This window comes from Strix uralensis, chromosome 25, assembly GCF_047716275.1.
Source record: "Strix uralensis isolate ZFMK-TIS-50842 chromosome 25, bStrUra1, whole genome shotgun sequence".
Lineage (NCBI taxonomy): Eukaryota > Metazoa > Chordata > Aves > Strigiformes > Strigidae > Strix > Strix uralensis.
Window position 1 is genome coordinate 2,390,657 of NC_133996.1, and position 26,077 is coordinate 2,416,733.

Sequence of the window (26,077 nt, forward strand, 5' to 3'; positions counted from 1 at the left end):
AAATTGGAGTTCTAATTTCAGTGTAATGGGCACCTTACACCAATCTTGCATATACTGATAACGCTTCGCAGCACAAAACGTGGGATTTTTGGCTAGCGTGCATTTTTAGGTGATATTTTAGTTGCTAGGTTAATGGAGCAAATAATTACGTTAAAAGGCGTCAGAATTGGCATCGTGATGTTTCCCTGCCAGTCACAAAATGGGTGTGTTAATTAATATGTAAAGCTGAAGCTGTAAGGATTTCATGTTTTCTTTTCCTTCTCTCTTTCTCGCTGTGTCTCCCCCCTCCCCTCACCCCCCCGTAGGTGTTGGTGGAATGAGCGTTGCGTGTGTTTTGAAGAGAAAAGCAGTACTCTGGCAGGACTCGTTCAGCCCCCACCTGAAACAGCACGCTCAAGATACAGCTAATCCCAACATGCCTGTTGTATTGACATCTGGAACAGGGTCCCAGGCTCAGCAACAGCCAGCTGCAAATCAGGCGCTTGCAGCAGGGACACACTCCAGTCCTGTTCCTGGATCCATAGGAGTTGCAGGCCGCTCCCAGGACGACGCTATGGTGGATTACTTCTTCCAGAGGCAGCATGGTGAGCAGCTTGGGGGAGGAGGAAGTGGTGGAGGCGGCTATAATAACAGCAAACATCGCTGGCCTACTGGGGATAACATTCATGCAGAACATCAGGTAAAAAAAAAGTTCAATGTTTCCAAACTCAACACGTGAACGCATCGGGTTGATGATAGATGCTTTTAATGATGCTTTTTAAAGCTTAAGCTGGTTATTGTGTGGTTGGAAATGGCAGCAGTCGTACTTTTTGTTTTCTTTTCTCAGGACTGCAGTGCCTTGGTAGCTATAAGCTGAAATATTCCTGCTCTTGAGGGTGTTGAAATCCCAGTCCACTTTCTGTGACAGTCAAATACATGTTTGCAAAATTTATCATTCCCTTTATTGATTTTTTTTTTTTTCTTTTGGATGTGTGAACCAGTGTAGCAGTAACTGCTGCTGCTTTTCAAATCTGTTGCTGTAGTTAAATAATTCTTATGTAATGGTATTACAAAACTGCCAATGCATGTAGGTTGGGTTTTTAGCATTCCCAATATTGAAAAACACAGCTCTGGAAGTTGCTGGTAATTTGTTTTCCTGGGTTTCTTTGCTTGTTTCTTTTGGGGTTTGGGGTTTTTTTTGGTTCTAATGGGGTGGGGAAGGAGTTATTAATGTGCTTAGCTGAATGAGAAGAACCTTAAGAATGTCATGGAACATTGCTTTTAGAAACATGGCTAACTTCTTACACTGACTTAACGTTTTTAAAAGGGTAGTGGGCCCAAACGTCTCGCGGTAGTAGTGTTTACTAGAAGTCTTTTCAGTAGTTGTATTGTCAGATGTGCTGCGAGTTAAATGAGCGCATGACTCACTCTAGCTTTCTGTCTGTGACCTGTAAGTAACTCGTCAAAGGAGATGTGCTTCCTCTGCTAAGGGAGCAGAACTTAAGTGTAAGCACATTTTGAAACTGAACGATTCCCACAAATATTGTTAGAGCAGTAGACACAAAGCTTTTGCAACCTTTATGAATATCTCCTGCCTCTAGTTTTTCAAATAAAACCGAACAAGCCCTTGTTCCTCTGCGGTGCCTCCCCAGGGGATGTGTTGCCATCCAGACCATTTAAAAGCAAACATTGCAGTGAATTTTGCAACCTCACTGAAGTCAGTGTGTACATCAATAAAGAAGTAAACCCAAGTGCCCTGTTAATTTGTTCTGGAAGAAAAAATCTCATAAAATACTGCCATGTGAACTAAGCAGTTAGAAAACTATTGTAGTTACTCCCTTATGCGGAAACATAGTATTTAGTTATCACTTTAAAGGAAATAACTGCACTGAAATAAGATGTAGCTTTTCTGTTAACTATCCAAGTTTTCAGTCACTAAACGTAAAACTTGTTTTAAGAGACATTGATGGAAGAGATCTTAATGTGCTTTAAGTTGTGTAAGTAAGCAAAAAATTTGTACTGAAAGGCTGCAGCTTTTAGGTTTTTCCAAGAAAACCTGTCATGCAGTCTTGTGTGGAGATGTTTAGGCAGGAACTGCTATTGTTTGGACATTTTGTGGAAAGACTTCATGAATTAAAATGAATGTCATAAATTCTCAATCCCTTTTCCCTCCCACTCATACTTTCATCTTCCTTTCTCTGAAAATCCCTAAAAGCAAAGAACAGAACTCACTGGAGTTTGAGGGGGCAGGGGACGGGACACCCAGATCTTCCAGTCATTCAAATTGTGCTTGTATTTGAACTTTTTTTACTGCATGCTTTAATAACCAGAAGACTTAAACTTTTTCTCAAAGGAAAGAATCCTACCTGTAAGAGACTTGCCCTGATGTCAGTAGATGTGTTGCGCTTCCTCAGCTTGATTTTCTTCAGTAACTTCTTGAATGAAATGATACTAATAAACGTACCACTTAATGAAAGAAAAACTCCTTAGCTTGTACTAGCTTAAATGAACTTCTAAAAAAATAACTCATGCATTTTTTGGAGGCAGAACACTTCTGAGAAGGTTGTATGGACAAAATACACCTTCAGGATTAGGCTCACAAGGTTCTGTGTGATGCTTTCTCTATTTTCCCCCATGTGTTCTCTGAGCTGAAGCTCAAGAAATAGCCACTATAATATAATTAACATTGGAACCTTATCTGTTCTACTTCCTGGTGGTTTTTACGTTGGCTGTAATGTATTTATCACATAGTCCTGATGTTTTGCATTCAGTATGCATCTTTAAACCAATCTTTGTGTTTAATTTCTTCAAAGTCAGCTCTGAAATGGGGTAGCAACCCTCTTCTTGTGTGTCTTATTTGATACTGTATACTCCAGTGATTGCTGGGCAGTTTTATCTATGTGTTTATTGCTTCAGCCTCTCTTGAGTGCCTCTTTTTCCATGGTTCTCTGTTTGCCTCGGGGTTTTACTCATGGGAAGCAGAATGCAGGATATATGTAATCCTAATACTGCCATTCCTTTTGACTTTTTGGCCACCTTTGCATCTGCTTCTTAAATTATAAATTCCTTGGAGCGAGAACTAGTCTTATGCATGCAAAATGATTTAATACAGCTTGGGCTTAGCTGGGATAGAATTGAATTTGGCCTGCAAGAATAGAAGTAAAAGGAAGTGCTGGGACATGCAGAGAGGTGGGGAATCATTATGGATGTCTCAATTTCTTATATATACATTTATATTACTGTACTTTTTATTTTAGACTTTCAAAGATGATGCAGTGAGGGCCCTTGCCTTGTTGCCTTGAAGACTGGTTAGGAAACTCAGTAGCTAAAAGATAATGGGAAGTCAGAAAAAATAATTATAGGGTAATATAGGTTAATGCCTGCCTAGAGCTTGGGAGGTCGTAATTAAAGGTAGAGGGATTTTTTTAAATTGTTGAATCCTAGTTTCTTCTTTGTTACGCATGTAGACAGACATCTGTCTCAGTCTGCTGGTGATAATACTCCAGTGATTTTTACCAAATGATAGCATTTCATCATGTGTTATGAAATAGCTACGAGTATTGTGAGTCAGAACTTATTTACGGGATCCTTGCTTTTCATTTTTGGTTGTGCTGGCTCTTTCTCCTTGTCATTTGTTTGTACAGCAGCTCTGAGAATTGAGCTGTGAAGGGCTTTAGTAGGGATGACTTAAAACCAAGTTTCTCTGCTCCCAAGGAAGTAGAGAATGTCCCCTTACTGAGAACAGCAGGAAAATGCTGGTTCTTTTTATGTTTTACCTAGACACTTTCTCTTCCCTTTGCATTTTTTCCTTCTCCAGAAAAGGGGGGGAGGATAATTATGTTTTTATATAAAATGAAGCAATTAAAGATGCTATGTAATTTTTCATATTTAGGTATCAAAGATACGCCATCCACACAAATAACATGTATTATAAATTCCTCTTTGTTCTTGCAGGCACTGCAGTAATGCTGGAATTGGACTTTTCTTCTAGACTGGAAACTCTGAACTCGTAGGCAGAATTGTAGCTACAAATACTTAATCACCAAACTTTACATGGAAGACACTTCCATCAGCCAGGTCTTGACTGCAAAGCCTAGTCTTCTCTTTTTACCCACAAAAAGCAGCAAGATGAAGTCAAGTGTCAGTAAGCTGAGGAGGTTAAGGCTGTCGTTCACCTGCAGCGCTCTTCAGGCTGTTTGGGCAGACAGTTGTGATAGCTGCACTAGGGGGGTTTGTGCTGTTTATCCTGCAGAATCGGGTAACGATCAGAACCTCTTCACATAGGTGAGTGAAGATGTACGAGATGGGTCTTGGCGAGTAATGGCCTCGCTTGGATTTGTCTTGGTTGTGAAAGGTTGCATATCTCATTACAAATCCAAACAGCCATCTACTACTCCTGAGGGGAATGAAAAAACAGTCGAGATATTCAGCTGGGAGAAGTTATCAACACTGAGCAGGTTTTTAGGAAAATCGTCTGGGTTTTCTTGGATGGGGTCTCCTGTGGCTTGTGCATACTTGTATGTTCTTGAACTGGAGTGAAGAGAGAGTTGCTGTGGTGGTGGTCCCTTCTGAATTACAGTGAATGGATATACTTAGACTGTCTGAATTGCAGTTAGGGTAGTATGGGAGTTGCTTAGTAGAAGCAAATGATTTTAGGGATTTACTTTCTTTGAGAGCATGTTTAATTAATAATTTGAGACAATAGAACTCTGCAGGGATAGTCTTGTTGAATGTGGGGAATTTTTCACATATAGTTGTTGAAGAATAGTGAGAGCAACAGGGCTGGGACTGCGTTTTATGCTCGGTTTTGCCTTTTGGCAATGTGACCATGCAACTTCTTAACTGGGAGCTTGCATTCAAGTGGAGACAGAAGGTGATTCTCCTGGCAGCTGCCCTTCTAGAGCACTGCTACTCAAACTGTGCTGCTTGATGCTGTGAAAGTGCCTGGATTTGACGTTGTTTGACAATGTTTGGTGCCTGCTGACAGGCACCATGACCAGAGTTTGCCTTTAAGTTGTGGCAAGGTCCTCTAAAAAGATCCTGGGAGCTAAGGAAGCAGAAGCCCTGGTGTTTGTTCTTCCCAAGTGAAATCCTGTTTAAGTGAGAGTGAACTCTTCAGGACCGAGATTTCCTGATCTTTCTATGGAAAGCACCTAGAGTATGAGGGCTGCTGTGGTCCAAATAATCTGGCTTGTTGTCTGGACTAGATTTAAAGGCACGGAGCAAGGCCTCAATCACATACACCATGTGACAGAATGCATGGCTCTGTTCTCGAAGAACGTTTTCTGATATGTTTCATTAAATCTGTTGGATTTTTGTGGGTACTTTCTTGTATCACGGTGAACTGGTTAGGGCTTTTCTTACACTGACACTGAAATGGCTGTGCTAACTTGATACCCAGATAATTTAGAACATAATACCTTGCTGAAATGAAATGTCTAGTTTGGCTGATTTGTTTTGCGGAGATTTCCCTGTAGTAAAGGTGTATCTTGGGGGAGGGGACTCGGAACATTTGATTTAGTTTTCTGATTTGCATTGCCCTCTGAAAATTCTTCCTGAGATAGAAAGAGCATGAGTAGATTGGCTAAGTTGGATATTTAAGGTTGAGTATTGGAAAACCCTTCTCACGTATAGGGGAGAGAAAACACCCTGGAGTCTTCAGAAAGTCAGTTTAAGAGTCTGCTTCCTCTGAATCTGTAGGTTTTACTGTCCTTGACAGGCAGTGCAAGATACCTGGCTCTACTTGGGTTTGCACGAGTAACCTGATATGCTGGCTTTGGGATTTCTCTGTGGTATATCATCTTTGTAGTCTGCTGCTTTGCTGTGGTGCTTGCTCAGGAAAAGCAAAGATATTTTCACACTATTGAATTTGCAAATTTCAGTGCTTCAAGACAACTTCAAGTATTTCAGTTAATATATTGCGCCCAAGTGTGTTTTGAATAGAGCTTTATTAGAGCATAGTTTCTGCTTGTTTTCTTCCTTCCCTCTCTCCAACTTTGCTTTCCCCTTATCAGCTCTTTTGTGGTTTGCTGAGTTGGTGTGACCTATCTGTGCTTCTGCAGAACAGGTTGTGATGCTCGTAGCATTTTTGTAAATGGGTGAAACTTTACGTCAGGTACAAGCCATATAATCCCTCCACCGTAGCCTCTTCCTTGCAAACTGGCACAGTTAATTTTGACTGCTGATCAGAAATCTCCTTAACAAAGAGCTTTACCAGAGCGTTGAATGTAGTGTTGCCTGTGTCTGAAAAGTTGCTTTTAGGTGTATGCTGAGACAATTTTAAAGCTGTCTTCTCTGAATGATGATCTTGCAGGTCTGTGATGAACAAACTTGCCTTTGTGTGCGGATATCATGTGATGCTGCGCTCTCTCCTGTCAAGCGATCTGCTCTCAGATATCGTGTTACTCCTCTTCCTTTGTTAAGGGTAACTTTTGTTCTAGGGCAGTTGTTTTTATTGGGAGCATCTGGCTGTGTTACCCTGTACTGGAGCCGCGCTTCACATCTTGATTCAGTGCTGGGGTGAAACTGGCCTGTTATTAAACCCTCAAATTAGTCCTTCGCCCTGCTGCCAACAGTCGGTGTGGCATGGGGCCACTCGCATCTATTTCTGACAGAAGGACTGAGTGTGGAACTGGAATGAGACATTGCTGCATCCCTTCTCTACCCCTTTTGCCCCTCTGAATTCAAACCTTGGAAGGTCAGAGTAAGGGTGGGAGGGAAAGGAAAAGCTTCCTGGAGTCAAATGAACCAGATCTTAGTGTAGCCCTGAGCGCTTGCACAAAAACATCGATCCACACACACATCTGGGAAGCAGAAGACAATTTTCCCAAGGTATTGCCAGCTCTAGTGGGGCAAAATTAAGGTTGCTTCTTCTGTAATCCAGTATTTTGGAAGCTTGCACCCCAACAACGTGTGCCCAAGACATCGCAGGGTAACCTAAATTCCACATTAATGAAGCGCTTCCCTTGGTGAATAAAATCTGAGGAAAAACATAATTAGCTAAGCCGAGCCATTCTGAAAGGCTGCCTTTCTTGCATTTATTTCTGTACCCTGAATCATTAATCATCTTGGCTAAACGCCATGTAAAGCATTAGCCAATCTGCAATTTCAATAGCTTTTTGCTTCGAATGCTAATGGTAGTAGCAATTCTAATGATGAATCCTTTACTACAAAAATAGTAGTTAAACCACCTAATCCTGTCTAATACTTGTGACTTCACATTCTTTCTTTACCGACTATTGTTATAGGAGAGGACTAAAAATAGTGCTGCAATCAGTTGATGGAACAACATATTTTAACCCTGGATCTAGTTGTTAGGGGCAAGCCTGTTGTTGACAGTGTGCGGTGCTTTTCTTGCTGTCAGCTGGTAAATACTTTTTTTTTTTTCCTCTCCTAGATACTATATATGTGTGTGTGTATGCACTCAGGGTAGATATTTTTTAAATAACATGCTATGTGAGCTGTTCAAACAAGACAAACGCAGACAGTCTCCCACAGCTGAGTAGGAGGCATTTGTTTTCATCTGAAATTTGTAAACCTTGGTTAATTTAAAAGGCTTTAACAACTTGTGAGTATATAAATCAAGCGCTACAAAGTATTTATTAGGCTAGTTCAACCAGCCATATTTTTTTTGTCCCCTCCTCTCAATTCTAAGGATGTTTTATTCAGGCAGCAGCCTGAATGCTTTTGATATTTCTTGTTCTTACTGCCTCAGTCCCAGTGTTCTTGTAGTAATGTTGACTTTTTTTAGGAATGTTTTACTAGAAAATAAGGAGGTTTTGGTTTTGTTTTCTTCTATTACAAATTGAGCAAGACTTAAAATGTGGAGGCCTAATGGATGGAAACTTTACACAACACTCGCAGAGTGCATGAATTAATAAATAAATATCCAAGTAATAACTACACTTTTGAGGTGCTCTAGGTAATGTGCCTGTGCGAACAGGAGGAACTCAGAATCTCTCATCTCTTGTCTAATCAGAGAAACAAATTCTATTCAGCTGAGGAGCTGAGAAACCATAACATTTTGATCTATCCAGACAAGTATAGCAGTAACACAATTTCCCGCATTACTCTGTGGGAGTAGAAAGACAGACCGAGTGGTCTCATAGCGACGTGGTCCCATCAAGCATATGCAGAGCTTAAATTGTCAGAGGGCTCCCTCCAGGCTGGCGGGGAGCACAGCCAGCATCAGCAGAGGCTGAGGAATGAGCCCTTCCCTTGGATTTGTGGTCCCAGCACCCAGCCCTTGCCCGTGCTTTTGTTTGCCAGAATGGCAGATAAGTTTAGGGTGCTTTGCCTCGAATTCCTTATGGTAGTATCTGTGGGATCCCCTGGAGTTCATTTGCTTGGCTGGCAGGACTGAAGGCTGCAGTCAGCCCTGTAATTTACTGTAGATCAAAGAGATTTTGAAAGCAGCCATTTACATGTTCCAACTTCACAAAATCCTGTCTTTGCAGTGCCCATCCTACCTCGGTTTTAGCGGATGCTGTCCTGGGAGTTTTGCCTCCTGGTCAGAAGTAGAACTCTTGGGGAAAGGGGTAGTGGGATAAGGGAGGGACAGCTGGGGGCTAGGTAGTTCCTGGCATAAGAAAGTGCTGGGGAAGGAGAAAGGCAGCCTTTGAAATGAGGCCACATGGGGAGCAGTGTTAGGGAGAGGGGAAATGGAGAAACTGGAGAGCTGAGGCTTACAGAAGCAGCCTTCTAGTTTGCTTTGGTTACCCTATTTAACATAATTGGCTTAATAGAAATAGATAGTTTAAACCCTCTTCAATCGCTGTTACCACTAATAAAAGCAGATATCTGATCTGTTTAACGTTGTCCAACATCAAAAAATAAAGATCACAAACCCTCAGGCTTCATGATGCACTTCTAGAGACAATTTTTTTAGATCATCAGCTAGAGTATTTCTCAGCTGGTGATTTCTCACCTTCTTTTCTAAAGGACTTCCTAGTTTGTTTGTTTGCTCATTTTTTCTCCTGTATTTTTGGCCTTTTTTTTTTTTTTTTCCTCCTTTGTTTTATTCCACCTGTCCTTTCTCTTACTGGGAAACATCACTTGCACAAGGAGGAAGAAGAAATCCTTTGTGATTAAGAGTGAAATTTAGCCTTTGATAGTTTTGCTGTGTGTCTGTCTAGGTGAATATAAATTCTACATAAATGAGGATTCCTTAATATATAGGGCTAGTATACAGTCCCCTGAGATACCTGCAGACCATGAAATGTGATACAGTATTACACTTTGAATTTATATGTAAAGGTCATATTAGCAACCATATTTGCTTAATATAAAGTGCAGTATTAACACTGATTGTTGACATTAATATTTACTTAAAATTACTATTCAGCTACTTTGGTAGCTATTGGTTTGGGAAAAAACCCTTGGATTATTCTAGAATAAAAAATAGGGTACTGGGAATCTGAAAGGTAAATACAGTGTTGCTCATGTTAATTTGTTAGGTCCTTCAAATCCCTGTTTAGTAATCGTAAGGACAGTTCGAAGCCCCAGCTCCTGTTAATTTAACTGACTGCAGAATTCCTGTTGACAAGTGCCATTTAGCCCTGTGGGCCTTGTTGTTTGCTAGGTTAAAATTAACTGGAGTTTTCAGTACCAGCAGTGCAGTGTGTCCGATCAGGTGCTTGGGTTTATTACTTCTTTCTGTGGGCACGCTGGTGCTTTTGCAGATTTCCCTGCTCATCCTTTGCTGCCTTGCAACTTTTTAGCACTGGGGACATCAGACCCTGTTTTGGGGTGGTTTGTTAGAGGTGTAACAGGAGAGGTTTGGTCCTGGTGTCTGTCTGTAAGTTGTTCCCTCCACTCTGAGCCTCTCTTGTGGGTGATTTAGACCCTTGGGTCTTAGGTGATGCCTGGGATGATCTCCTGAGTCTGCTTTGCTCTTCTGTAAGAAAAAACCTCTGAAACTTCTAAATACTGGCTGTATCTGTGACGGAGTGTGTCTTGGGGGGGCTCAGAGGCAGGGGAAAGTGTCTTGCCTGGGTTTGTGGTGTGGTAGGCGAGCAGCTGGTCCAGTACCAAATGGTACCAGCGCATAGAACATCTTCAGCTCCCGGAATATTGGTTTCTCCAGTTCTGGTATAGCTATATAAATTCAAAAGTGTTCTAGATACAGACAGGGACGAGTGTCTGTGTAGCTTTGGGACTAGGAAAGCATTTGCTTCTAAGTTACTGTCATTGGACTTTGCAGTGGTGAGGCCTTCTAATCTTACTTAAAAAAAAAAAAAAGTGTAATTGTCCCGTGTAAGATGGCTACCTGACATCAATTAGCTGTGTGCTGCTTGAGGGGTTGGTAAAATCCACAGTGAGTATGTTCAGGGTAGAGTTGCTGAGAAGCTCTTCTGCTGCGTGGGAGGTTGAGTTTTGAAAGCGGCCATTGACCTAGAGAGGAATTGGTTTGTGTTGCAATCTGCAGTAGGTGAGAGCAGAAAGCAGTCTGTGTTTTGTCTTGTTCTCTCTAAAATAGGTGGTGGGTATCTGCTATTAATGTGGAAAGGCCCCTGTAGCCTCAGCATGTATGAGGCCAAGGGTTTTTATTCAGGAGACTGAAAATAAGGTTTGGAGTTCTGACCTAGAGTGACTGTGAATGGGTAACAGCTGTCTCTCGCTTTATCGCATGTTTTTCAGAGCAAAGGTGAAAATTGGTTAAGAGGGCTTTTGAGAGACTGAATTGACTTCAGCCTCAGTGAGGCGAAGCAATCCGGTGGGTTTACTCCAGTTTCTCGGTGTGGCTTTGGTTAGTGCGCTGGGTGAATCCGCTCTGGGGTACGGGCTTCCACCCTGCCGGCAGGAAACTGTTTATGAGAGTCAGTGAAGTGGCTGTAAGCTAGAGCGTGTCATAGTGACATACATTCGTATATTAGCGTGCGTGGAAATTAGTCTTCTTGAATGAGATTCTCATTAATTTCAGTGAGATTTATATAATTCCTGAGTGCATACTCAGCATTTAATGTGAAGGGGAGGAATGTTCTTGTGCAATGAAATTGCTTTGTAACTCTCGTTCAGTTGCTGATGTACAGAGCCTTAATTTTGGTAAGCAGGCTTCAAAAGCAAGCTTGCTGGTTTTCTGCCTTATCAGAAGGAAAGAGTACCCTTGTCAAGAAGGGGGGAAGGTCTGTTCTTGCGAGCTGGCGAGGACGCGCACTTTGCGTTTTGGTTCACAGAGGTGGAAGAGGCTGAAATGGGGCGTGACTGAGGGGTGCTGCTGGCTGAGAGCAGGAGTCAGGTTTTGTTGTATCACTTATGAAACAATTTTGACTACAGTTGACCTCTCTGTGTGATTCCCGATGTTTCTCGAGATCACCTCTTCCTCCAAGGGACCAGGTTGTCATGTTGTATCCAGATGTCAGGGCATCGCTTCCTTGTGCAGCCAATTCATCTTGGCATTGTCTTCTGGATTTCTTTCAAAACTGGTTCAGTGGTGAACCAGATTTTATGGTAATCAAATCTCATTGATGTTAGTGCTCATCTGTGAAGAAGTTCCTTCTCTGTGGACCTCCTTGTTTCTAGTGTTTATACCATCGTGAGTCTGCTCTCCATGTCTGTGTTCGTTACGGGTGGGTGACAGTTAACAGGAATAGATCCCAACGAGGTGGCAGATCATCTATATCGTTTCATTACCGTTTCAGAGTGTTGCCTGCCTTTTGGAATACTAAGGTGTAGGAATTCATGACTTTGGCTTTGTGTTCTGCTCTTTCTGAAGCTATTTGTTCTTCTTTCAAAGGGAAATGAAGGAGCCCTGCGATATTTGTGCATACTGTGTAAGAAAAAGAGGTGAAGAGGTGTTGCTATCTAATATCATAGAAGTGGGGAAATGAGAAGAGGACCTTTTGGGTACAATCTTTGAAAATTGAATAATAAGCTAACCTATATTACAAACAAATAGATACAGTGATCAGTGGCGATAAAGGAACTATGTGACTGAGAGAAAGGGCCTCAAAATTGGTGATTATATGCAGTTTGAGCATACAGTACCCGAAAGTCAGGCACAAAGACTGATTTAGAAAATGTTTTTGTCCGTAGTTGTTAGGACTGATGAAAGAGAAGTGATTAGGGGTGTGACTTAAATACCTGTAATGAATAATTTCTTCCATTGCCATCTGATAGCAGATAAAGAAGCCAGTATTACTTTTTTCTGCTTTTGATAGTGAGTGGGGTAAAGTATGTTTGGGAAGGAGATGGAGGCAGCCGTTTCTCCTGTGTATCATTTCATGGGGAGGTTAGGATGGCAGTTTGCAATCTAAGGTGTGTTTGAAGGACAGCTTCCTTCAGACCCTTAAGAGGGGAGTGAAAATAATAGTGCTCTGTTCGGTGTGCAATTATACCAACCCGGTATGAAATGACTGGGGTGCTCTTTGCTTTCGTGTTTATCCTGCTTTTTGCCCTTTACTACAATTCTTATCTTGGTCTCTGTGTCACCTCTGACGTAGTCAACTATCATGGCATCGCTTGAAGACAAACGTGCTTCTCCATGTTGGAAACGGACAGAGGGTCAACACTGAGGAGATCTGTGTATGCTTACTGGACTGCAGCTCTTAGAGAAACAGGAATTGCTAAATGTTGTGGTTTCTGGTGGAGGATCGTGAACTTGCATTGAAGGCATTGACCGTGTTGGAGCTGATGTCGTTGTTAACATTTGTACCAGCTCTAGCTTCTCCACCAAGAATTCAGGCCAGCATGGGAGCACGGCTTCAGACGTGGATGTAAATCACATATTTGCACTGCTGTAACTGGTTTAACAAGATGGTAACACGGTTTTCTACTCAGGACAAGTGCTTGAACAAGGCATCTGTGAAAACGTTCTTGCATGTAATGGTGAACAAATAAAATACATGATTCTAGTGTTTTTAAAAATGTTTGGTGGAGCAAGGATGGCCATGTAACATGCCAAAGTACCGTGAAGAAGGGTGAGAGAGGGGCTGAGAGGTAGAGTGTATTCTTGTTCAGAAACTGCCCGCACGTTCTGCGCGGGGCTTTCGCAGGGATGTTAGTGCAGCTGAAGCTGCGAGGGGAGCTCAGCTTGGCAGTTGCTAGGGCTGGGATATGACCAAAACAAACTACAAATGTCTCTTAATATCCTTTTGATTTATGCTAGGAACGTAATAATTATATCTTTCTTGCAGCTTTGTTTTGAGGTTCCCATAGCACAACATCCACCTTTGGGAGTTTATTTGTTTTGGATAAGTGGGGGCCACGCACTAAAGCAGCCTCTGTTTCTCCACTAGCACTTTCCACAGCACTGCAAGTCCTGGATCGGTGCCATCACGGCTGCTGCTGTGGTTTGCTGGGACGTTGCTTTAGCACTTTAGCAGTGAGAGTAATGAACATCACCTACTGAATCTGTTTGGATAGCTTCTCTGTTCCTCACATGTCTCAGAGAAATAATAATTTGCTACTGTTCAGCTTTGCAGCTTAGCATGTCTGGGGGGGGGGGGGGGGGTGTTGTAGCACTTTCCATGAGTTCAACTTGAAATGCTTCATGGAAGAATTTGGTCTTATCAACTTGTGTCTCACATGAGGCAACCAAGATATCTTAGCAGCAGATCAGTGATGGAGTTAACAGTGAAGGAAAGTCCTTGGTGTTGCCTGGTGCTGTAGTTTCTGGAAGGTGTTTTCACTCTGTGCATTCATGGTTGATGCGATAAGCGTCACCACAGAAGGTGGCAAGACTGAGGCATAACTGAAAATAACTTTGAACTGAGATACAGTAATAAGAGGATATCTTATTTTTAAACTGTGATTCCGAGTGACTGGCCATTGAGGATTTGCGAATTACAGAAATATGTATCAGATAGTTTAACAATATGTTACTAATCTTTTGCAAAGTGGTATTGTTACAGAATAGCAGAAGAATTCAGACTGGAGGGGACTCCTGGAGGTTATCTGTGGTGCTTTCCCTACATCTGATAGTCTTGGATGAGGTCTGTTGAATCCTGTCTTAAAACAGAAATAAAGCATAATCAAAACAAAGTCTTGACTTGGTTCAGCTGGAAATAGTGGCGTGAGTATTAGAAGTCAGCGTTAAGGTCAGCGGACATGGTGTAACTGCTTACAGCACTGGTCACTGGCAGGGTGGTGCATTAGCATCTAAACCAGTTTTTGGGGTTTTTTTGTTCTATAAATCACCCGCCTGGTATTATTGGCTCCTTCCCTTAGAGGAGGCTGCATCCAAATCTCCTGCTGTGTCTTCAGTGGCGACACAACTCAACACTGCGTATTAAAAAGAGCCCGTGAAGAACTTCAGTGATAGAGTGTGTGGATTACTCATAAGTGTTTTACAAACTGTTACCCCAGCTCTAGCAGAAAGGTGTATCAGATCTGTTGGGTTGCAGGGATTATGTAAACATTGAGTAGGAGGTGTGTAGTATTGCCTGTGTACCATTGTAAGTGTTCGTGGCTGTTATAATAAGCGTTGCTTTGATACAGGTATGTTATCTGAGGAGGGCAATCATTTAGTCTGAATCCTAGCACGTGGTTGAACTTCTGTGCTTTGTCCTCAAGTCCATAGTTGTTTGTGTTTTTTTTTTCCTTTGCTTCTGCATGTGTGCTTAATGGCTGCAACTGTAAGGACTTGCCTAGATGAGATTTGGGCATGAAAATCAGAAGTGTTTTCTTGCATTTCCAACATATCTGACTTAGCTAACAGTTTTAAATTGCTGCTTTTTTAATGTTCTGATTGAATCAATTTTAATCAAGTCCTGATCCAAAGCAGAAGTGGAGAACGGCACAACTCCCCAAGTAAATGTATAGCTACAGGTCCTCCAGGTGAACAAGGCCAGTGCCACCTCCTAGGGCTTGTCCCCTTTCTCCTGCTGCGCCTGAGCTCTGCCCTGTGTGAATCTGGAAGGGCTGTGCTGCACTGTTGCCTCTCCCTTGCGCACCTTGCCTTCGCTGGCAAGTCTTGGGGCTCCCGGCATAGCCACGGAGCTGTGTGGCTGCTGTCCACACGCTGGCGACCTCTCGGGAATGAGGAAAAGGCCGTACCCCATCAGGGGTTTATTTAAGGTGTTTTGCACCCTAGTTTGTGCTTCTGGATTTTCACTTTGAGACATTGTTGTGGGTACAATAAAATAGGCAACTGCTCTTAAGGCACTGCTTGCTCTCCTTTCCTTGTCCCCTGCCCCCCATTTCAAATGGCGTTATTTAATTTAATTTGCTTTTTGTTTCTACCGTTGTGTTTTTCGCTTTCATATCAATGTAACTTGAATATAAATCTGCCTATTTGATACAAGAGGTCTACTTGATTTTCACCTGAAAGGAAATGATGCTGACTCGCTTGCTCCCTCACCTGAAATCATGCAACTTACTGTGAAATATTAGTCTTTGCAATACACTTAGCAAAGGCAGCTGTGTTAGACTTCGTGTGTCTTAAAAGCAATTGCTGGTTTTTCCTTTTTTTTGTGTGTGTATAAATCTAACACTATAAATGTTGTAGCTTCTGGGAGTCTTAAAGGTAAGTCATCATCTGGAGCTCAATAACCTTGTTATATGCTGTAATATGGAATGTAGCTCTCAGTCTGTATCAGAAAAATTGCTATAAACTGTGATTATCATAAAAAAAAACAACCCACCAAGCATTTCCTCATGTATTTTTCTTACCCATCTATAAATAGGTGCGTTCCATGGATGAACTGAATCATGATTTTCAAGCGCTTGCTCTGGAAGGACGGGCTATGGGAGAGGTAAGTGAAAGGCCTATAGAAAAAAAAATCTGTGTATTTTGGGGGGAGGAGGAAAATAAATAACAGTTTTTGAGGCTGCTGGCATGATTCTGAACTTGAGAGTTGTCCATTATGACTGTGAAGCTTGTGTGTGTGTGTGTGTGCGCGCTTTAACAAAATAAAAACCTGTCAGGCTGGAATACATCTTAGTAGGAGGAACAGCTAAGCCCCTCCACCTGTTGTATCATCAAACAGTAAAATGGTGGTTGTAAAAGAACAGTTAGAAATCTGTCTTGTGACAAGTGTTACAATACTTGTAGCATGTTTATTTTGGGATCCAGTGATCTCAGACCCCATAATATTGTGGGTTTAGTTGTTTGTCTGCTGCCCTGTTTCCACTCCTGGCCACCTTTTGGCTCTTGTCATAGAGCCCAGGACTGTGTTTAACATTTAAAGTAGCTGGGCAACGTAATCAAGGGCTGCCGAAGTGATAAGTGCTTCGGACAGGTCAAAGGACTGCTGAGCAGGGAGTTGTCAGATAATGGGCCCTTTAGTTCTAACTTTGTAGAAACCCAGTGGGAGTTATTTTAATCTCGCAGCGCAGTGAGGAGGTGACTGATTTGGGGGACATGGCCATTGGTTTTCTTTGAAAAGAGAGAATTTACCTAGTTTTAGGGGGACCTGAAAGCATAGCAAGTTACTGTAGTTGACCGTGTTAGGTTCCTGAAAGTTGGATGTAGACGCTTCTTTTCCTTGCCTCATTCCCTTTTCCTTTATAGTCAGTCCGTTTAGAGGCTTGTGGAAGAACAGGGATGAGAAAATCATGTCTTGTGGAAGATATTAACATACGGCAGGTCAGCCTGAGACAGGGCTGTTGTCTTAGAGAGCCTTTCTTTTTGCGTTCCTGTCCGTCAAGTTCAGACTAGTGTATTTTCTCCACGTTTAGTCCATTCTGTCTCTGTTACCTAGTTTATGAGCCAGGCTAAAAATTAAAAAAGAAATCCCTAGAACTCAAAAATTACTGTTTTGGAGAAAACGACAAACCAGGACTATTGCATGGTGAGATTCATAAGAAGGTGCTGTCTCTCGAGTGAAAGACCAGGGAATTCATGGTGCTTGCAGCTTAGCTTCTCTCCTTCCTTCCTTCCTTCTCTCTCTGGAAGATCGTAATACTGAGTTGCATTTTAATTTGACAGTACTTGATAGGGAAATCTGTTTCTCTAGGTTATATTAACCTACATTGAGATTATTGACTAAGAGTAGATGAAAATGATTTACAAAGGAGAAAACATGACATTAAAAATCCGTCTAAAGCTGCTGGAAAACAGCTGATGTGCCTCCATATGAAGCATGCCAGTGGAATGATGGGGGTGTGAATGTTCTGTGAATATTATTTTTTTTAACACCTCACTTGGGCAAGACGTTCATTTTGAGATCTAGAGCTACAGGCTCTTTGAAAGCCCGTTAAGAGTAAGTACAGCACTTGCTTTGTACTTAAGTGGCATTAGGTCATGTTAGCTTAAAGGCCTGAAGGCATTCCTAAATGTGCTGATTTTTACCAACTCGGTTTATTTAACAGTTTCTTGAGAAGTGAATTTGGGCTTGTTTTTTTTTTTTTTTTTAAAGATATGAGGTTTGCCTTTCAATGATGACTCACCTTTTTTTTTTTCTTTTTTTTTCTTTTTTTTCTTTTTTTTTTTTTTTTGTTTTTCCCCCCTTCTTGTAACTGTGATGCAGAAAGTTTTGGAGCTGGCATCCTTTTGTCACTGGGCTTTTCCACACACTGGAACGTGCATGTTTTTCCAGGAAAGGTGACATTTCACCTCTCTCTTTAAGACACTATTTCTTGTTTCTCTTGGGGTTTTTCTCCCTCAGTCCCACAGTTTCCTATCTTTATCTATTGAATTTTCTCTGTGTTTCCCCAAGGTATTTCAACATAGATCCAGCTGGCTGATTTAAGGAACTATGTAAACTGAGATCCCCACAGGATATGCGTATTGGCTTTCAAGACCATGTTCTGCAACTACAGACTTTGATTTTGCGCAGCGTGCCCTATCTGTTGTTTAGATGCCTTAGCGAGGCACTGATAGTTTCCTCCCCTCCTCCTGCTCCTGGAATGTGAAGGAAACTCATGGAGAAAGTCGGTGTACTAAGAAAAATTAAGTCTGAAATAAACAAGGAAAAGAGAGAATTTGATTTGTATTTCTTCATCTTGTGTCTTCTGAGCCTTACCTGCAGGAAGTGTCAATAATATCATACTTACGGTTGATAGTGAAAAACCTGGAGGAGAAAGATAGGAAAAGAGTGTTTATACATTTAGTGTATCTTTTTATCTTCCTGTTTTCTTGCTTCTTAATAAGCAACTTCATAATAATTTTAGTGATTTAAGGAGTTTGTGCCTCTGAAGACATCAGAGCTTTTTTCAAAAGGGCACTGTCAAACAATTAAATCCCTTATCTGCCTTTTGATGGCAGGATAGATAATATTTGGTGAACAGATATCCTAATCTGGGGAAATTAAGAATAGTTTAAAAACCCCACAACTTTCATCAGTGGAAGTGCAATACTTTCTCAAGTGTGAGATAGAAAAGAAGAGCCGCAGAAATCCCTTTTGCCCTGCTCTAAAATGAAAAAGATTGGGACCATTAATAGTGAACATGGTCAATAATGTTGCAAGTAGCCTTCTAAAAAAAGGAGGAGAACAGATACCCTTTTTTTTTTTTTTCTTTTTTTAGCACTTTGTCCAGGTTGTTAGCTGTAACAAAGGAAGTAATCTTGGAGCCTTACTACAAGCCACATAACCCTAGTGAAATCTTCACTGGTTTTGTGTCAAACTCCCCTTCTCAGCAGATGTTGAAACTGGAAAGTAATAAAAAGCAATTGTGTATAGCAACTGGTGAAGAAAGAGAATGGTGCTTCAGGAGTGACACGGAGGGGCTGGTCAGTCTTGCTGCTTTAGCACATAGGCCAGGACGTGTGTCCAAGCTGCTGGAGCTGGCAGCGAAGGTCTTTGATCACAACGCAGTGGTACTTACCTAAGGCTTAACATGAGCTATGTAAGTTCTCTTTCTTTTCTGGCCTTCAAGACAGAGGAGCTGGCTATGTGCTTTTCTTCACTTAAATCTCTTTTTATCTGTAGCTTTGCAATTTTGAATATTCGTGCAGTGTCTTTTTCAGGGTAGTGGACAGTGCGGGGAGACTGCAAGGTGGTGTTTGTCATCAGTGCGTTACGTGCGTTTTGAACTGCAGCAGCGTTCTTGATTTGGTAGTAGGTTATGCTGTGTGATAAGCCTGTGTCTAGAATAAAAGAGCAGCTGGGTGAGTAGCTAGCTGTAACTTAATCCAGGAGGGTGGGTAGGAGGGTGGGAACAGAAAGACATTAGGCCACTGGTAGGTACTTAACTTCAAAAATGGAAGGAGTTGGACCAAAAATTGTGAAATATCAATATTGGGGGTAACAGTGAATCTCACTTGAAAAGAAACACTGCTAACAAATATTTTCCACTTTATCTGACAAGCATTTAATTATTGCTCTCTGCTGCTATCCCCTGCAGGTTTTAGTGCTAGAGTCTAGCGTAGGTCTGGCTCTGGCCAAACAGTGAAATTCCTACAACCCCCATTGTTCCTTGTAGCAGAGCTCTTGAACATCAAAGTAATAGGTGGTTCACCATGTCCGGGTTTATGTGCCCTTGATGCAGTTGGTCAGGTCCTAGACAAGCCCCTGCCTCTCCAGTGACCTTTTTAAGCAAAGTGGTTGCGACACTGGGCCTAGACATTCTTGTATCTGGTTTAAAAAAAACCAAACAAACAAAAAACAAGGAGGAGAAAAAAAACACAACCCTAAAAAAAACCCCCACGTGACTCTGCTTTCCCTGCTCATGATGCCTTTACTGTGTTCTCATAAATTCATGATTCATTGGCAGCTGGGCTGGGAGTATTGATGGTTTTGACTAATGTTTCTGCTCAGTTGTTTGGGGTTTTTTTCCCTTCGATTTATCTAGTGCTAGCAGCCTTAGAAATGGGAGGATCGAAGCCGTGTTTGTGAAGCGGGATGGTGCTGCAGCAGCTATGCTGGCACGTCCGGGCGGCTCAGGGCAGCCCCTGAGCAGGACACACCAGGGGACGGCTGCGGGGGCACTGAAATGCAGGCAGACTGCTGGAGATGATTTTTTTTTTTTTTTTTTTTTTAAAAACCTTCCCCACTATATTCCCAATCGTATGATGATCCTGCCCCTTTTTTTGTGCTATCAGACCCTCCTGTGAGCCAGTTTAACTCCCTGAGCTGGCAGAAAGCTGCCTGCTCTTTGGGGCAGGAGAGCAAAAGCTGTACAGCTGCTGGTGGCAGTCCGGCTCGGATTGCTTGGCGTGTGCTCAGCCTCCCTAGCTTGTTTGTTTTTTAGATGGTAACATTTTTTTAAGGTAGATAACATCTTAGTGTTTGTAAACCTGCAGTGCTGCCCAAATGTGACTTGTAAATACATGCTCTGCCTTTTCCTACCTGTTGCTGCAGATAAACTGAGTTCTCCAACTGCACAGATGGCTTCTTTTATCTCAATATTTGCCTTGTCTGAAGGGGATCAGTTTACTTAATTTGTCTAATTTGTAATCCCATCTCAGTGGGATCTATATGCACAGGCTCTGCACTTGTTGGTTGTAGAATTGCTTTTGTTGATGTGGAAGTTGTCCTCTCCTCTCCTCCCTACTCTGCTAAATTAATATTGGCCTAACTGTAAGTTCTCTCTAAAAGGGCTTAAAAGGATTATTTTCATACTAGATAGGGTCAATTTTAATAAAAACTGGGAAACGAATAAGCTAGTCTAGTTCTAAACTGCTGCATATTCTTTTCTAATTTCCAACCTGAAGAACAGGTTAATACTCACTTAAAATATATTTTTTTTCCCATTGCAACTGACAACTTTCCCTGAGGAAAAATTTGTTGTCTTGGCAGCCCGTTGCATAATTCAGTACTGATGATTACCGCTTGCTAAACTTCTAGATTTGATTGGAGCAGTGCTTGACAGAACAAGGACCCCCATTGCCATTGTTAATATTGTTTTTTCGTTGTGTCCGCCCCCCCCCCCCCCAAATCTGTAAATAATTCCAGAATCAGTATGTAAAATAAACATTTATATTCTGCTTATGGTACAGAGCTTCTGGTTGGAAACTTTATGCTTCTGGGGGAAAAGATTAAACTGTAGGGGATAGAGTTGTAGTTGTTTGTGCAGTAAGGGGGTGTATGCATGAGATAGATTTTTTTTTTTTTTTTTTCTAATCCTTGTCTGTGATTCACTGTAAACTGTGAGAAGGTGGCTGGGTGCAGTTCTTCAGGATCTTGTTGGTAAGTGGATGTGTTTTCACACTTAAGAAAGGGGTAGAGGGTAGTTGAAACAATAAGGGGCTAAATTAGTCTCAAGTCACCCTCCAGCCAGAGGAGATGGTCTTGCTACCTTTTGTGGTAGTCACCCAGTTTGTATGATCAGGAAAACTGAAATATTTATTTAAATGAGCAACCAGAATACAAATAAAAACTTGCTCTGTATATTCCACTCCACACACAGCTTGTTGCTGTGGCTCGTAAACACACATTCTTATGAAGGGTTCGTTTTCCTTCTCTCAGCTAGGAGTGTACTCCTGGTTTATGTGGCTATATACCAGGTGGGTCTGAACCTGGTGCCTCATGTCTGTGGATGTCCCTTTCCACATCTTTAGTGTGTAATTTTGTTATAATTGAGATTTGAAAGGGTTTCATGAGCCGCAGCACGCCTGTGTTGGCAATACTGGTTTAAGGTATTCTTGTTCTTACAGCAGCCAGGGGGGTGCTTGCGGGTGTGTTGCAAACTTCTCCCCATACCATCTCGAGCCCTCTCAGCAGCCAGTTTGGCAGGCTGCTCTTTGCAGGGGCTCTGACCAGTTTGCAACATGGACCTGCAAAAGATTGCTCTTTCTAAAGAGGGGACTTGAGGGGCACATGTGGGCAGAAATATCTTTGCCTGGTGTTGCTGCTGAAGACAAAGTATTGCTGAAGCATGGCCTTACTCTGATGAATTCTGCTGGAGCTGCTGGTCTGGAAATGTGTTGTAAATGTTAAAATGGTGGAAATGAAAAATCTCATTTTATTGCCACTGTTTATATTGCAGAAGAAAGTGAGTATGTCAAAGCATTAAACCAGGAAGAAGGTTGAACTGAGTTACCTCTAGCAGACTTCCTCAGGAGGAATAATTACTGAGCCTTTACAGGTGTTTGCTTCAGACTTTAAGACTGCTTTAAAACTGCTGAGATTACCTATTGCTGTGACTGTACTTACCAGACAGTTGCTGGGCTCCCTGTTGCCCTTTTCTGTGCTGGTTTACAGATGCAGATTTTCTCTTAGGTTTGCATTATACTTGATTTTTTGCTTAAGTTTCATTTTGCCTTTTACCTTAAAGTAGAAATAAATTTCATAAATTTAGAATTCACTGTCGCTTTCTTGTACCTCTTGTAACTCAGGAGCTTATGAAAGTAGTTTAATTTTCTTGTAAACTAGAGATTGCTCATTCCTTGAAAAGAAAATATTCTGCTCATCCTTTCCCATCTCCTTTCTGCAAGCCTGTGCCCCTTCTCATCCTTTATTAGAGGTGTGACTGCAGAACAGATTGTGTCCTTCTGCACTGTAAGGTATTGTCAAAGGAAATGAGAAGTGTTTAGTTGCAGCTAAAATTTTGTTTAATCGGTCCGTATCGCTTTCTTCTTCAAAATTCCTTGAAATGGAATGAGAAGGAGAGTAGCTATTTTTGGTGGGGTGGCAGCCACAGGAGTGAAAAAGCTACATTTTAAGAAATATGGGAATGACAGAAGCTTGAAAAAATTGTAACACACCTGATGTATGTTTATCCTATAAATACTAGAGAGCACTGACTTGGCTTTCACCTCCTTAACATCACCCCACAGTGCAGATGGAAGAACAGGTTAGTCTGTGTGTTTTGGAGTGAGTTTTGCTGATGGGAGTCGCTTGTCCTTACAGTTGTCCTGAGTTATTTTTGGATTACATAAAAGGGGAGTGTGGTGCAAGTTTCTCTCCTTTTATCCTTTAGCTGAGAGAATCATGAGCAGTCCTATGCTGTGTTTACGATGCAGTGATAAATCCTAAAGTCACCAACACGTTTCTAAAAAGTGAGTGACTTGCCCGTATCTCGTGATGTTTTTTTCTCCTGGTTGCAGAGAAGGAGCAGCTGGGGAAAACACTGTGTTTTCTACTCCGTGGTTGAGAGTTAAAAGAGCAAGTTGAGTCCTGTCCTCTCAGTAGGAAGAAGACAATAAAAACCCAGAGGAAGCTTAGCACTTGGATTAAAATGCCTTCTTACTTCGAATTTTAACCTTTCTGATAGGTTTGGGTGGAAATGAATTTTTGCTGGAAAAGATTGACACTAGAATGGGATGCCTTGTAGAGAAAATGGGCAATTAAATGGTCTTGCTTGGACAGACTGTGTACAAGATTCCGAGTTTGTAAGCATGGATGGTATGCCAAATATTGAAGGAACTGGGGAAAACACAAGTTCAGTGTATCTGTGCTGAAAAGTTCTGATACTCAAAGCCAGTGTTTTGAACAAGTATTTGACTGTAGGGAAAGGAAGGAGACACTTCTTGGACAGAAGGAAGAAATTCTTTACAGTGAGGGTGGTGAGACACTGGAACAGGTTGCCCAGAGAAATCATGGATCACAGAATGATAAAATGGTTTGGGCTGGAAGGGACCTTTAAAGCTCACCTGGTCCAACTCCCCGGCCATGGGCAGGGACATCTTCAACTGGATCAGGTTGCTCAGAGCCCCGTCCAACCTGGCCGTGAATGTCTCCAGGGATGGGGCATCTACCACCTCTCTGGGCAGCCTGTGCCAGTGTCTCACCACCGTCATCATAAAAAATTTCTTCCTTAAATCTAGTCTGAATCTCCCCTCTTTTAGTTTAAAACAATTACCCCTCATCCTATCCCTATACTCCCTGATGGAGTCCCTCCCCCCTTTCCTGTAGCCCCTTTAAGTGCTGGGAGGCCGCTCTAAGGTCTCCCTGGAGCCTTCTCTTCTCCAGGCTGGACACCCTCAACTCTATCAGCTTTTCTTTCTAGGAGAGGTGTTCCATCCCTCTGGTAATTTTTGTGGATGCCTCATCACTGGAAGTGTTGGGTGGAGCTTTGAGCAACCTAAAAGATACTGAAAAGGTGTCCATGCTCATTGCAGGGGGCGTGGATTAGATGATTTTGAAGGTCCCTTCCAACCCAAACCGTTCTGTGATTCTAGACTCTGCACCTGTAATGAATACTGCGAAGCAGAGCGGGTTCAAGTCCTGTGTGTCCCTGACACTTTTTGTACAGCTCTTTCACCGGCCCTAGCGACAGCCCAGGTGCTGCAGTCCGTATGTCCAGGTAGGGTTGAAGTGCACGTACCTTTGAAGGACTTTGGAGTACGCTGCAGTGTGCTTGGGCACAGAAGGTGAATGAGCTCATCTCAGCCTTCGTTTGAAAACTAATCTGAAGATTTTTGCTTTTGAATTAGTAGGAGGAAGGCTATCGCGAGTTGGAAGAGGTCATTAGGGTGGGGAAGTAAGTTACACAAGTACATTCAGTAAAAGAAAAACTGCGGTTTACTTGAGCAACATTCATCTGTAAATAAGTTTTCTTTAGCACTGTGGCAGCAAACAGCACACACGCACACATGCAGTGCCTTCAGCCTCGTAGGAGGATCTCAGCTGGTTCAGCAGTGGAGCTCCTGGTGTGCCTGGCACAAGAGGAGTGTTACTGGCACTAAATTTGACCTGTTATGTGTTAGTTTGAGATGTTGACTCAACCTCTGTAGGTGAGGATTGCTTTGTTTTTACATTCCTGTGTGCTTGTATAGACAATATTCACGTATATGCGTAAAAGTTTCAGTGCAGCTGGAAAATGCCCCTGCGCCAGCTCTTGCTTGGGGTTTGCAGCGGGCTGAGGAGCTGCGAGCGTGTTTCTGTGGCTGTAAAACTTGCACGTCTGTGTACAGCTTGAGGTTTGTCTGAGAGCCCCTGAAGCAGCAGTGCTTCTGCTCCGAGGTCTGCTCAGTCGCCATGCCCGCCCTCCATCTTGTGCCTGTACAAGCTTTTTTTCCAAAGGGATTGCATTTATTTATTTATTTTCCCGGGTAGTCGGCTGCTGTGTTTAAGTCATGGCTGATCTTATTCTCTACAGATCTTGGTGCAAAAGCAGGATTACTTTTAGTCAAGAGCAACTTTGAGTGTTAGTTAACTAGCTGAATGTAATTGGTGTCTTATCTGTGGTGGGTTTTTGGTTTTTGGTTTTTTTGTGTTTTGTTTGGTTGGGGTTTTTTTAGAATTTGGAAGGAATTCTGCTTTTCAAGCGTGGGGTAGAATTGATGTTGCTTTCATTATAATACCTGTCTTCTGTGTAATCTGTTACCCACATCTGAACCTTGGGTTTAATCTCATATGTACAGACCTGCTTCATGATACATTTCTGAGTAAACAGATCTTCTTTAAGTTAAAAAGTAATTGATGAGCACAACTTTTCTGATTGTCTGTCTTAAACCAGAGCACACTGCAAGCTGGGAGCTCTTAAATCATTTATGCTTGCTTCATCTTCATCCAGCAGCCTATTTACTTTGTTACGCTGTAGCCTTAAATTTGCACGTTGTCTGATGGAGTTATCAACACTTCTTGTGTATAGGAGACATCGATTAATCTGATGATTCGTGTTTGTTCTGTGGTAATTTCAAACAGATGCAAGTACTTGTTAATCTTCCAGTTCCTTTAGTTTTATTCCAACTTCAGCAGGCAAGGCTCATTTATTTTGTTAATTTGCTATGAATGTACTGTTGTTTCCTGTCTGAATTGCATACATCTCATTCAGCCAGAAGATTTAATTTGAAGATTGTATGCTTGACATCTAAGGCACTTAAGCAGGGCTTGAAATTCCCCTCGCCATATGTAGATGCCACACAGCAGGTGTTTCCTCAGTGAAGCTGGTATTTTCAAAATACATCTGCTAAATAGGGCACATTGTTCTTTCTGCCATCTTCTGAACTTGAGGACAATCTTCCTTGGATTCATTCAAGCCAAGGACGACTTTCTGTCTCATTCTCAGTAAGTGTATAACCTTTTTTCTTTTTATTCGATAGGAACAATACGTGCGTGGCAGGTGCAGTGGCCCAGAACTGTTCACTCTTATTAGTGTTTACAAATAACCTTCATAGCATGGGGAGTCCTCAGCAGTCATTAAAGAAGTGAGAAGTGAGAACTCTTGGCACCTCTTGAGCTATTCTGTCACTGCCAGCATCAGAACCACACTATTTGAAGGCAGGAATTTGTGCTGGAAATGCTGGGTAGTTTTAGAGGTATCCTCACAGCTCAGGTGGAAGTCATGACAATGTTCTGATCAGAACAGCTTTTTCTGATAATATTTTTCTTGC

The 26,077-nt window shown here is 42.0% G+C and overlaps 1 protein-coding gene across 14 annotated transcripts in view; it reads left to right on the forward strand.

Moving 5' to 3' along the window:
* PUM1 (pumilio RNA binding family member 1) overlaps nucleotides 1-26,077 on the forward strand; it is a 78,491-nt gene that overhangs the window by 3,953 nt on the left and 48,461 nt on the right. For 9 of the 14 annotated variants that reach the window (XM_074894447.1, XM_074894449.1, XM_074894450.1 and 6 more), the window contains exons 2-3: nucleotides 306-679; nucleotides 15,603-15,671. In XM_074894447.1, coding sequence (XP_074750548.1) covers nucleotides 317-679; nucleotides 15,603-15,671 — 432 coding nt within the window. In that variant the 5' untranslated portion in view covers nucleotides 306-316. Of the gene's footprint in view, nucleotides 1-305; nucleotides 680-15,602; nucleotides 15,672-18,681; nucleotides 18,706-26,077 lie in introns of those variants that run through there. The other 5 variants (XM_074894454.1, XM_074894455.1, XM_074894456.1 and 2 more) reach the window with 4 other exon arrangements.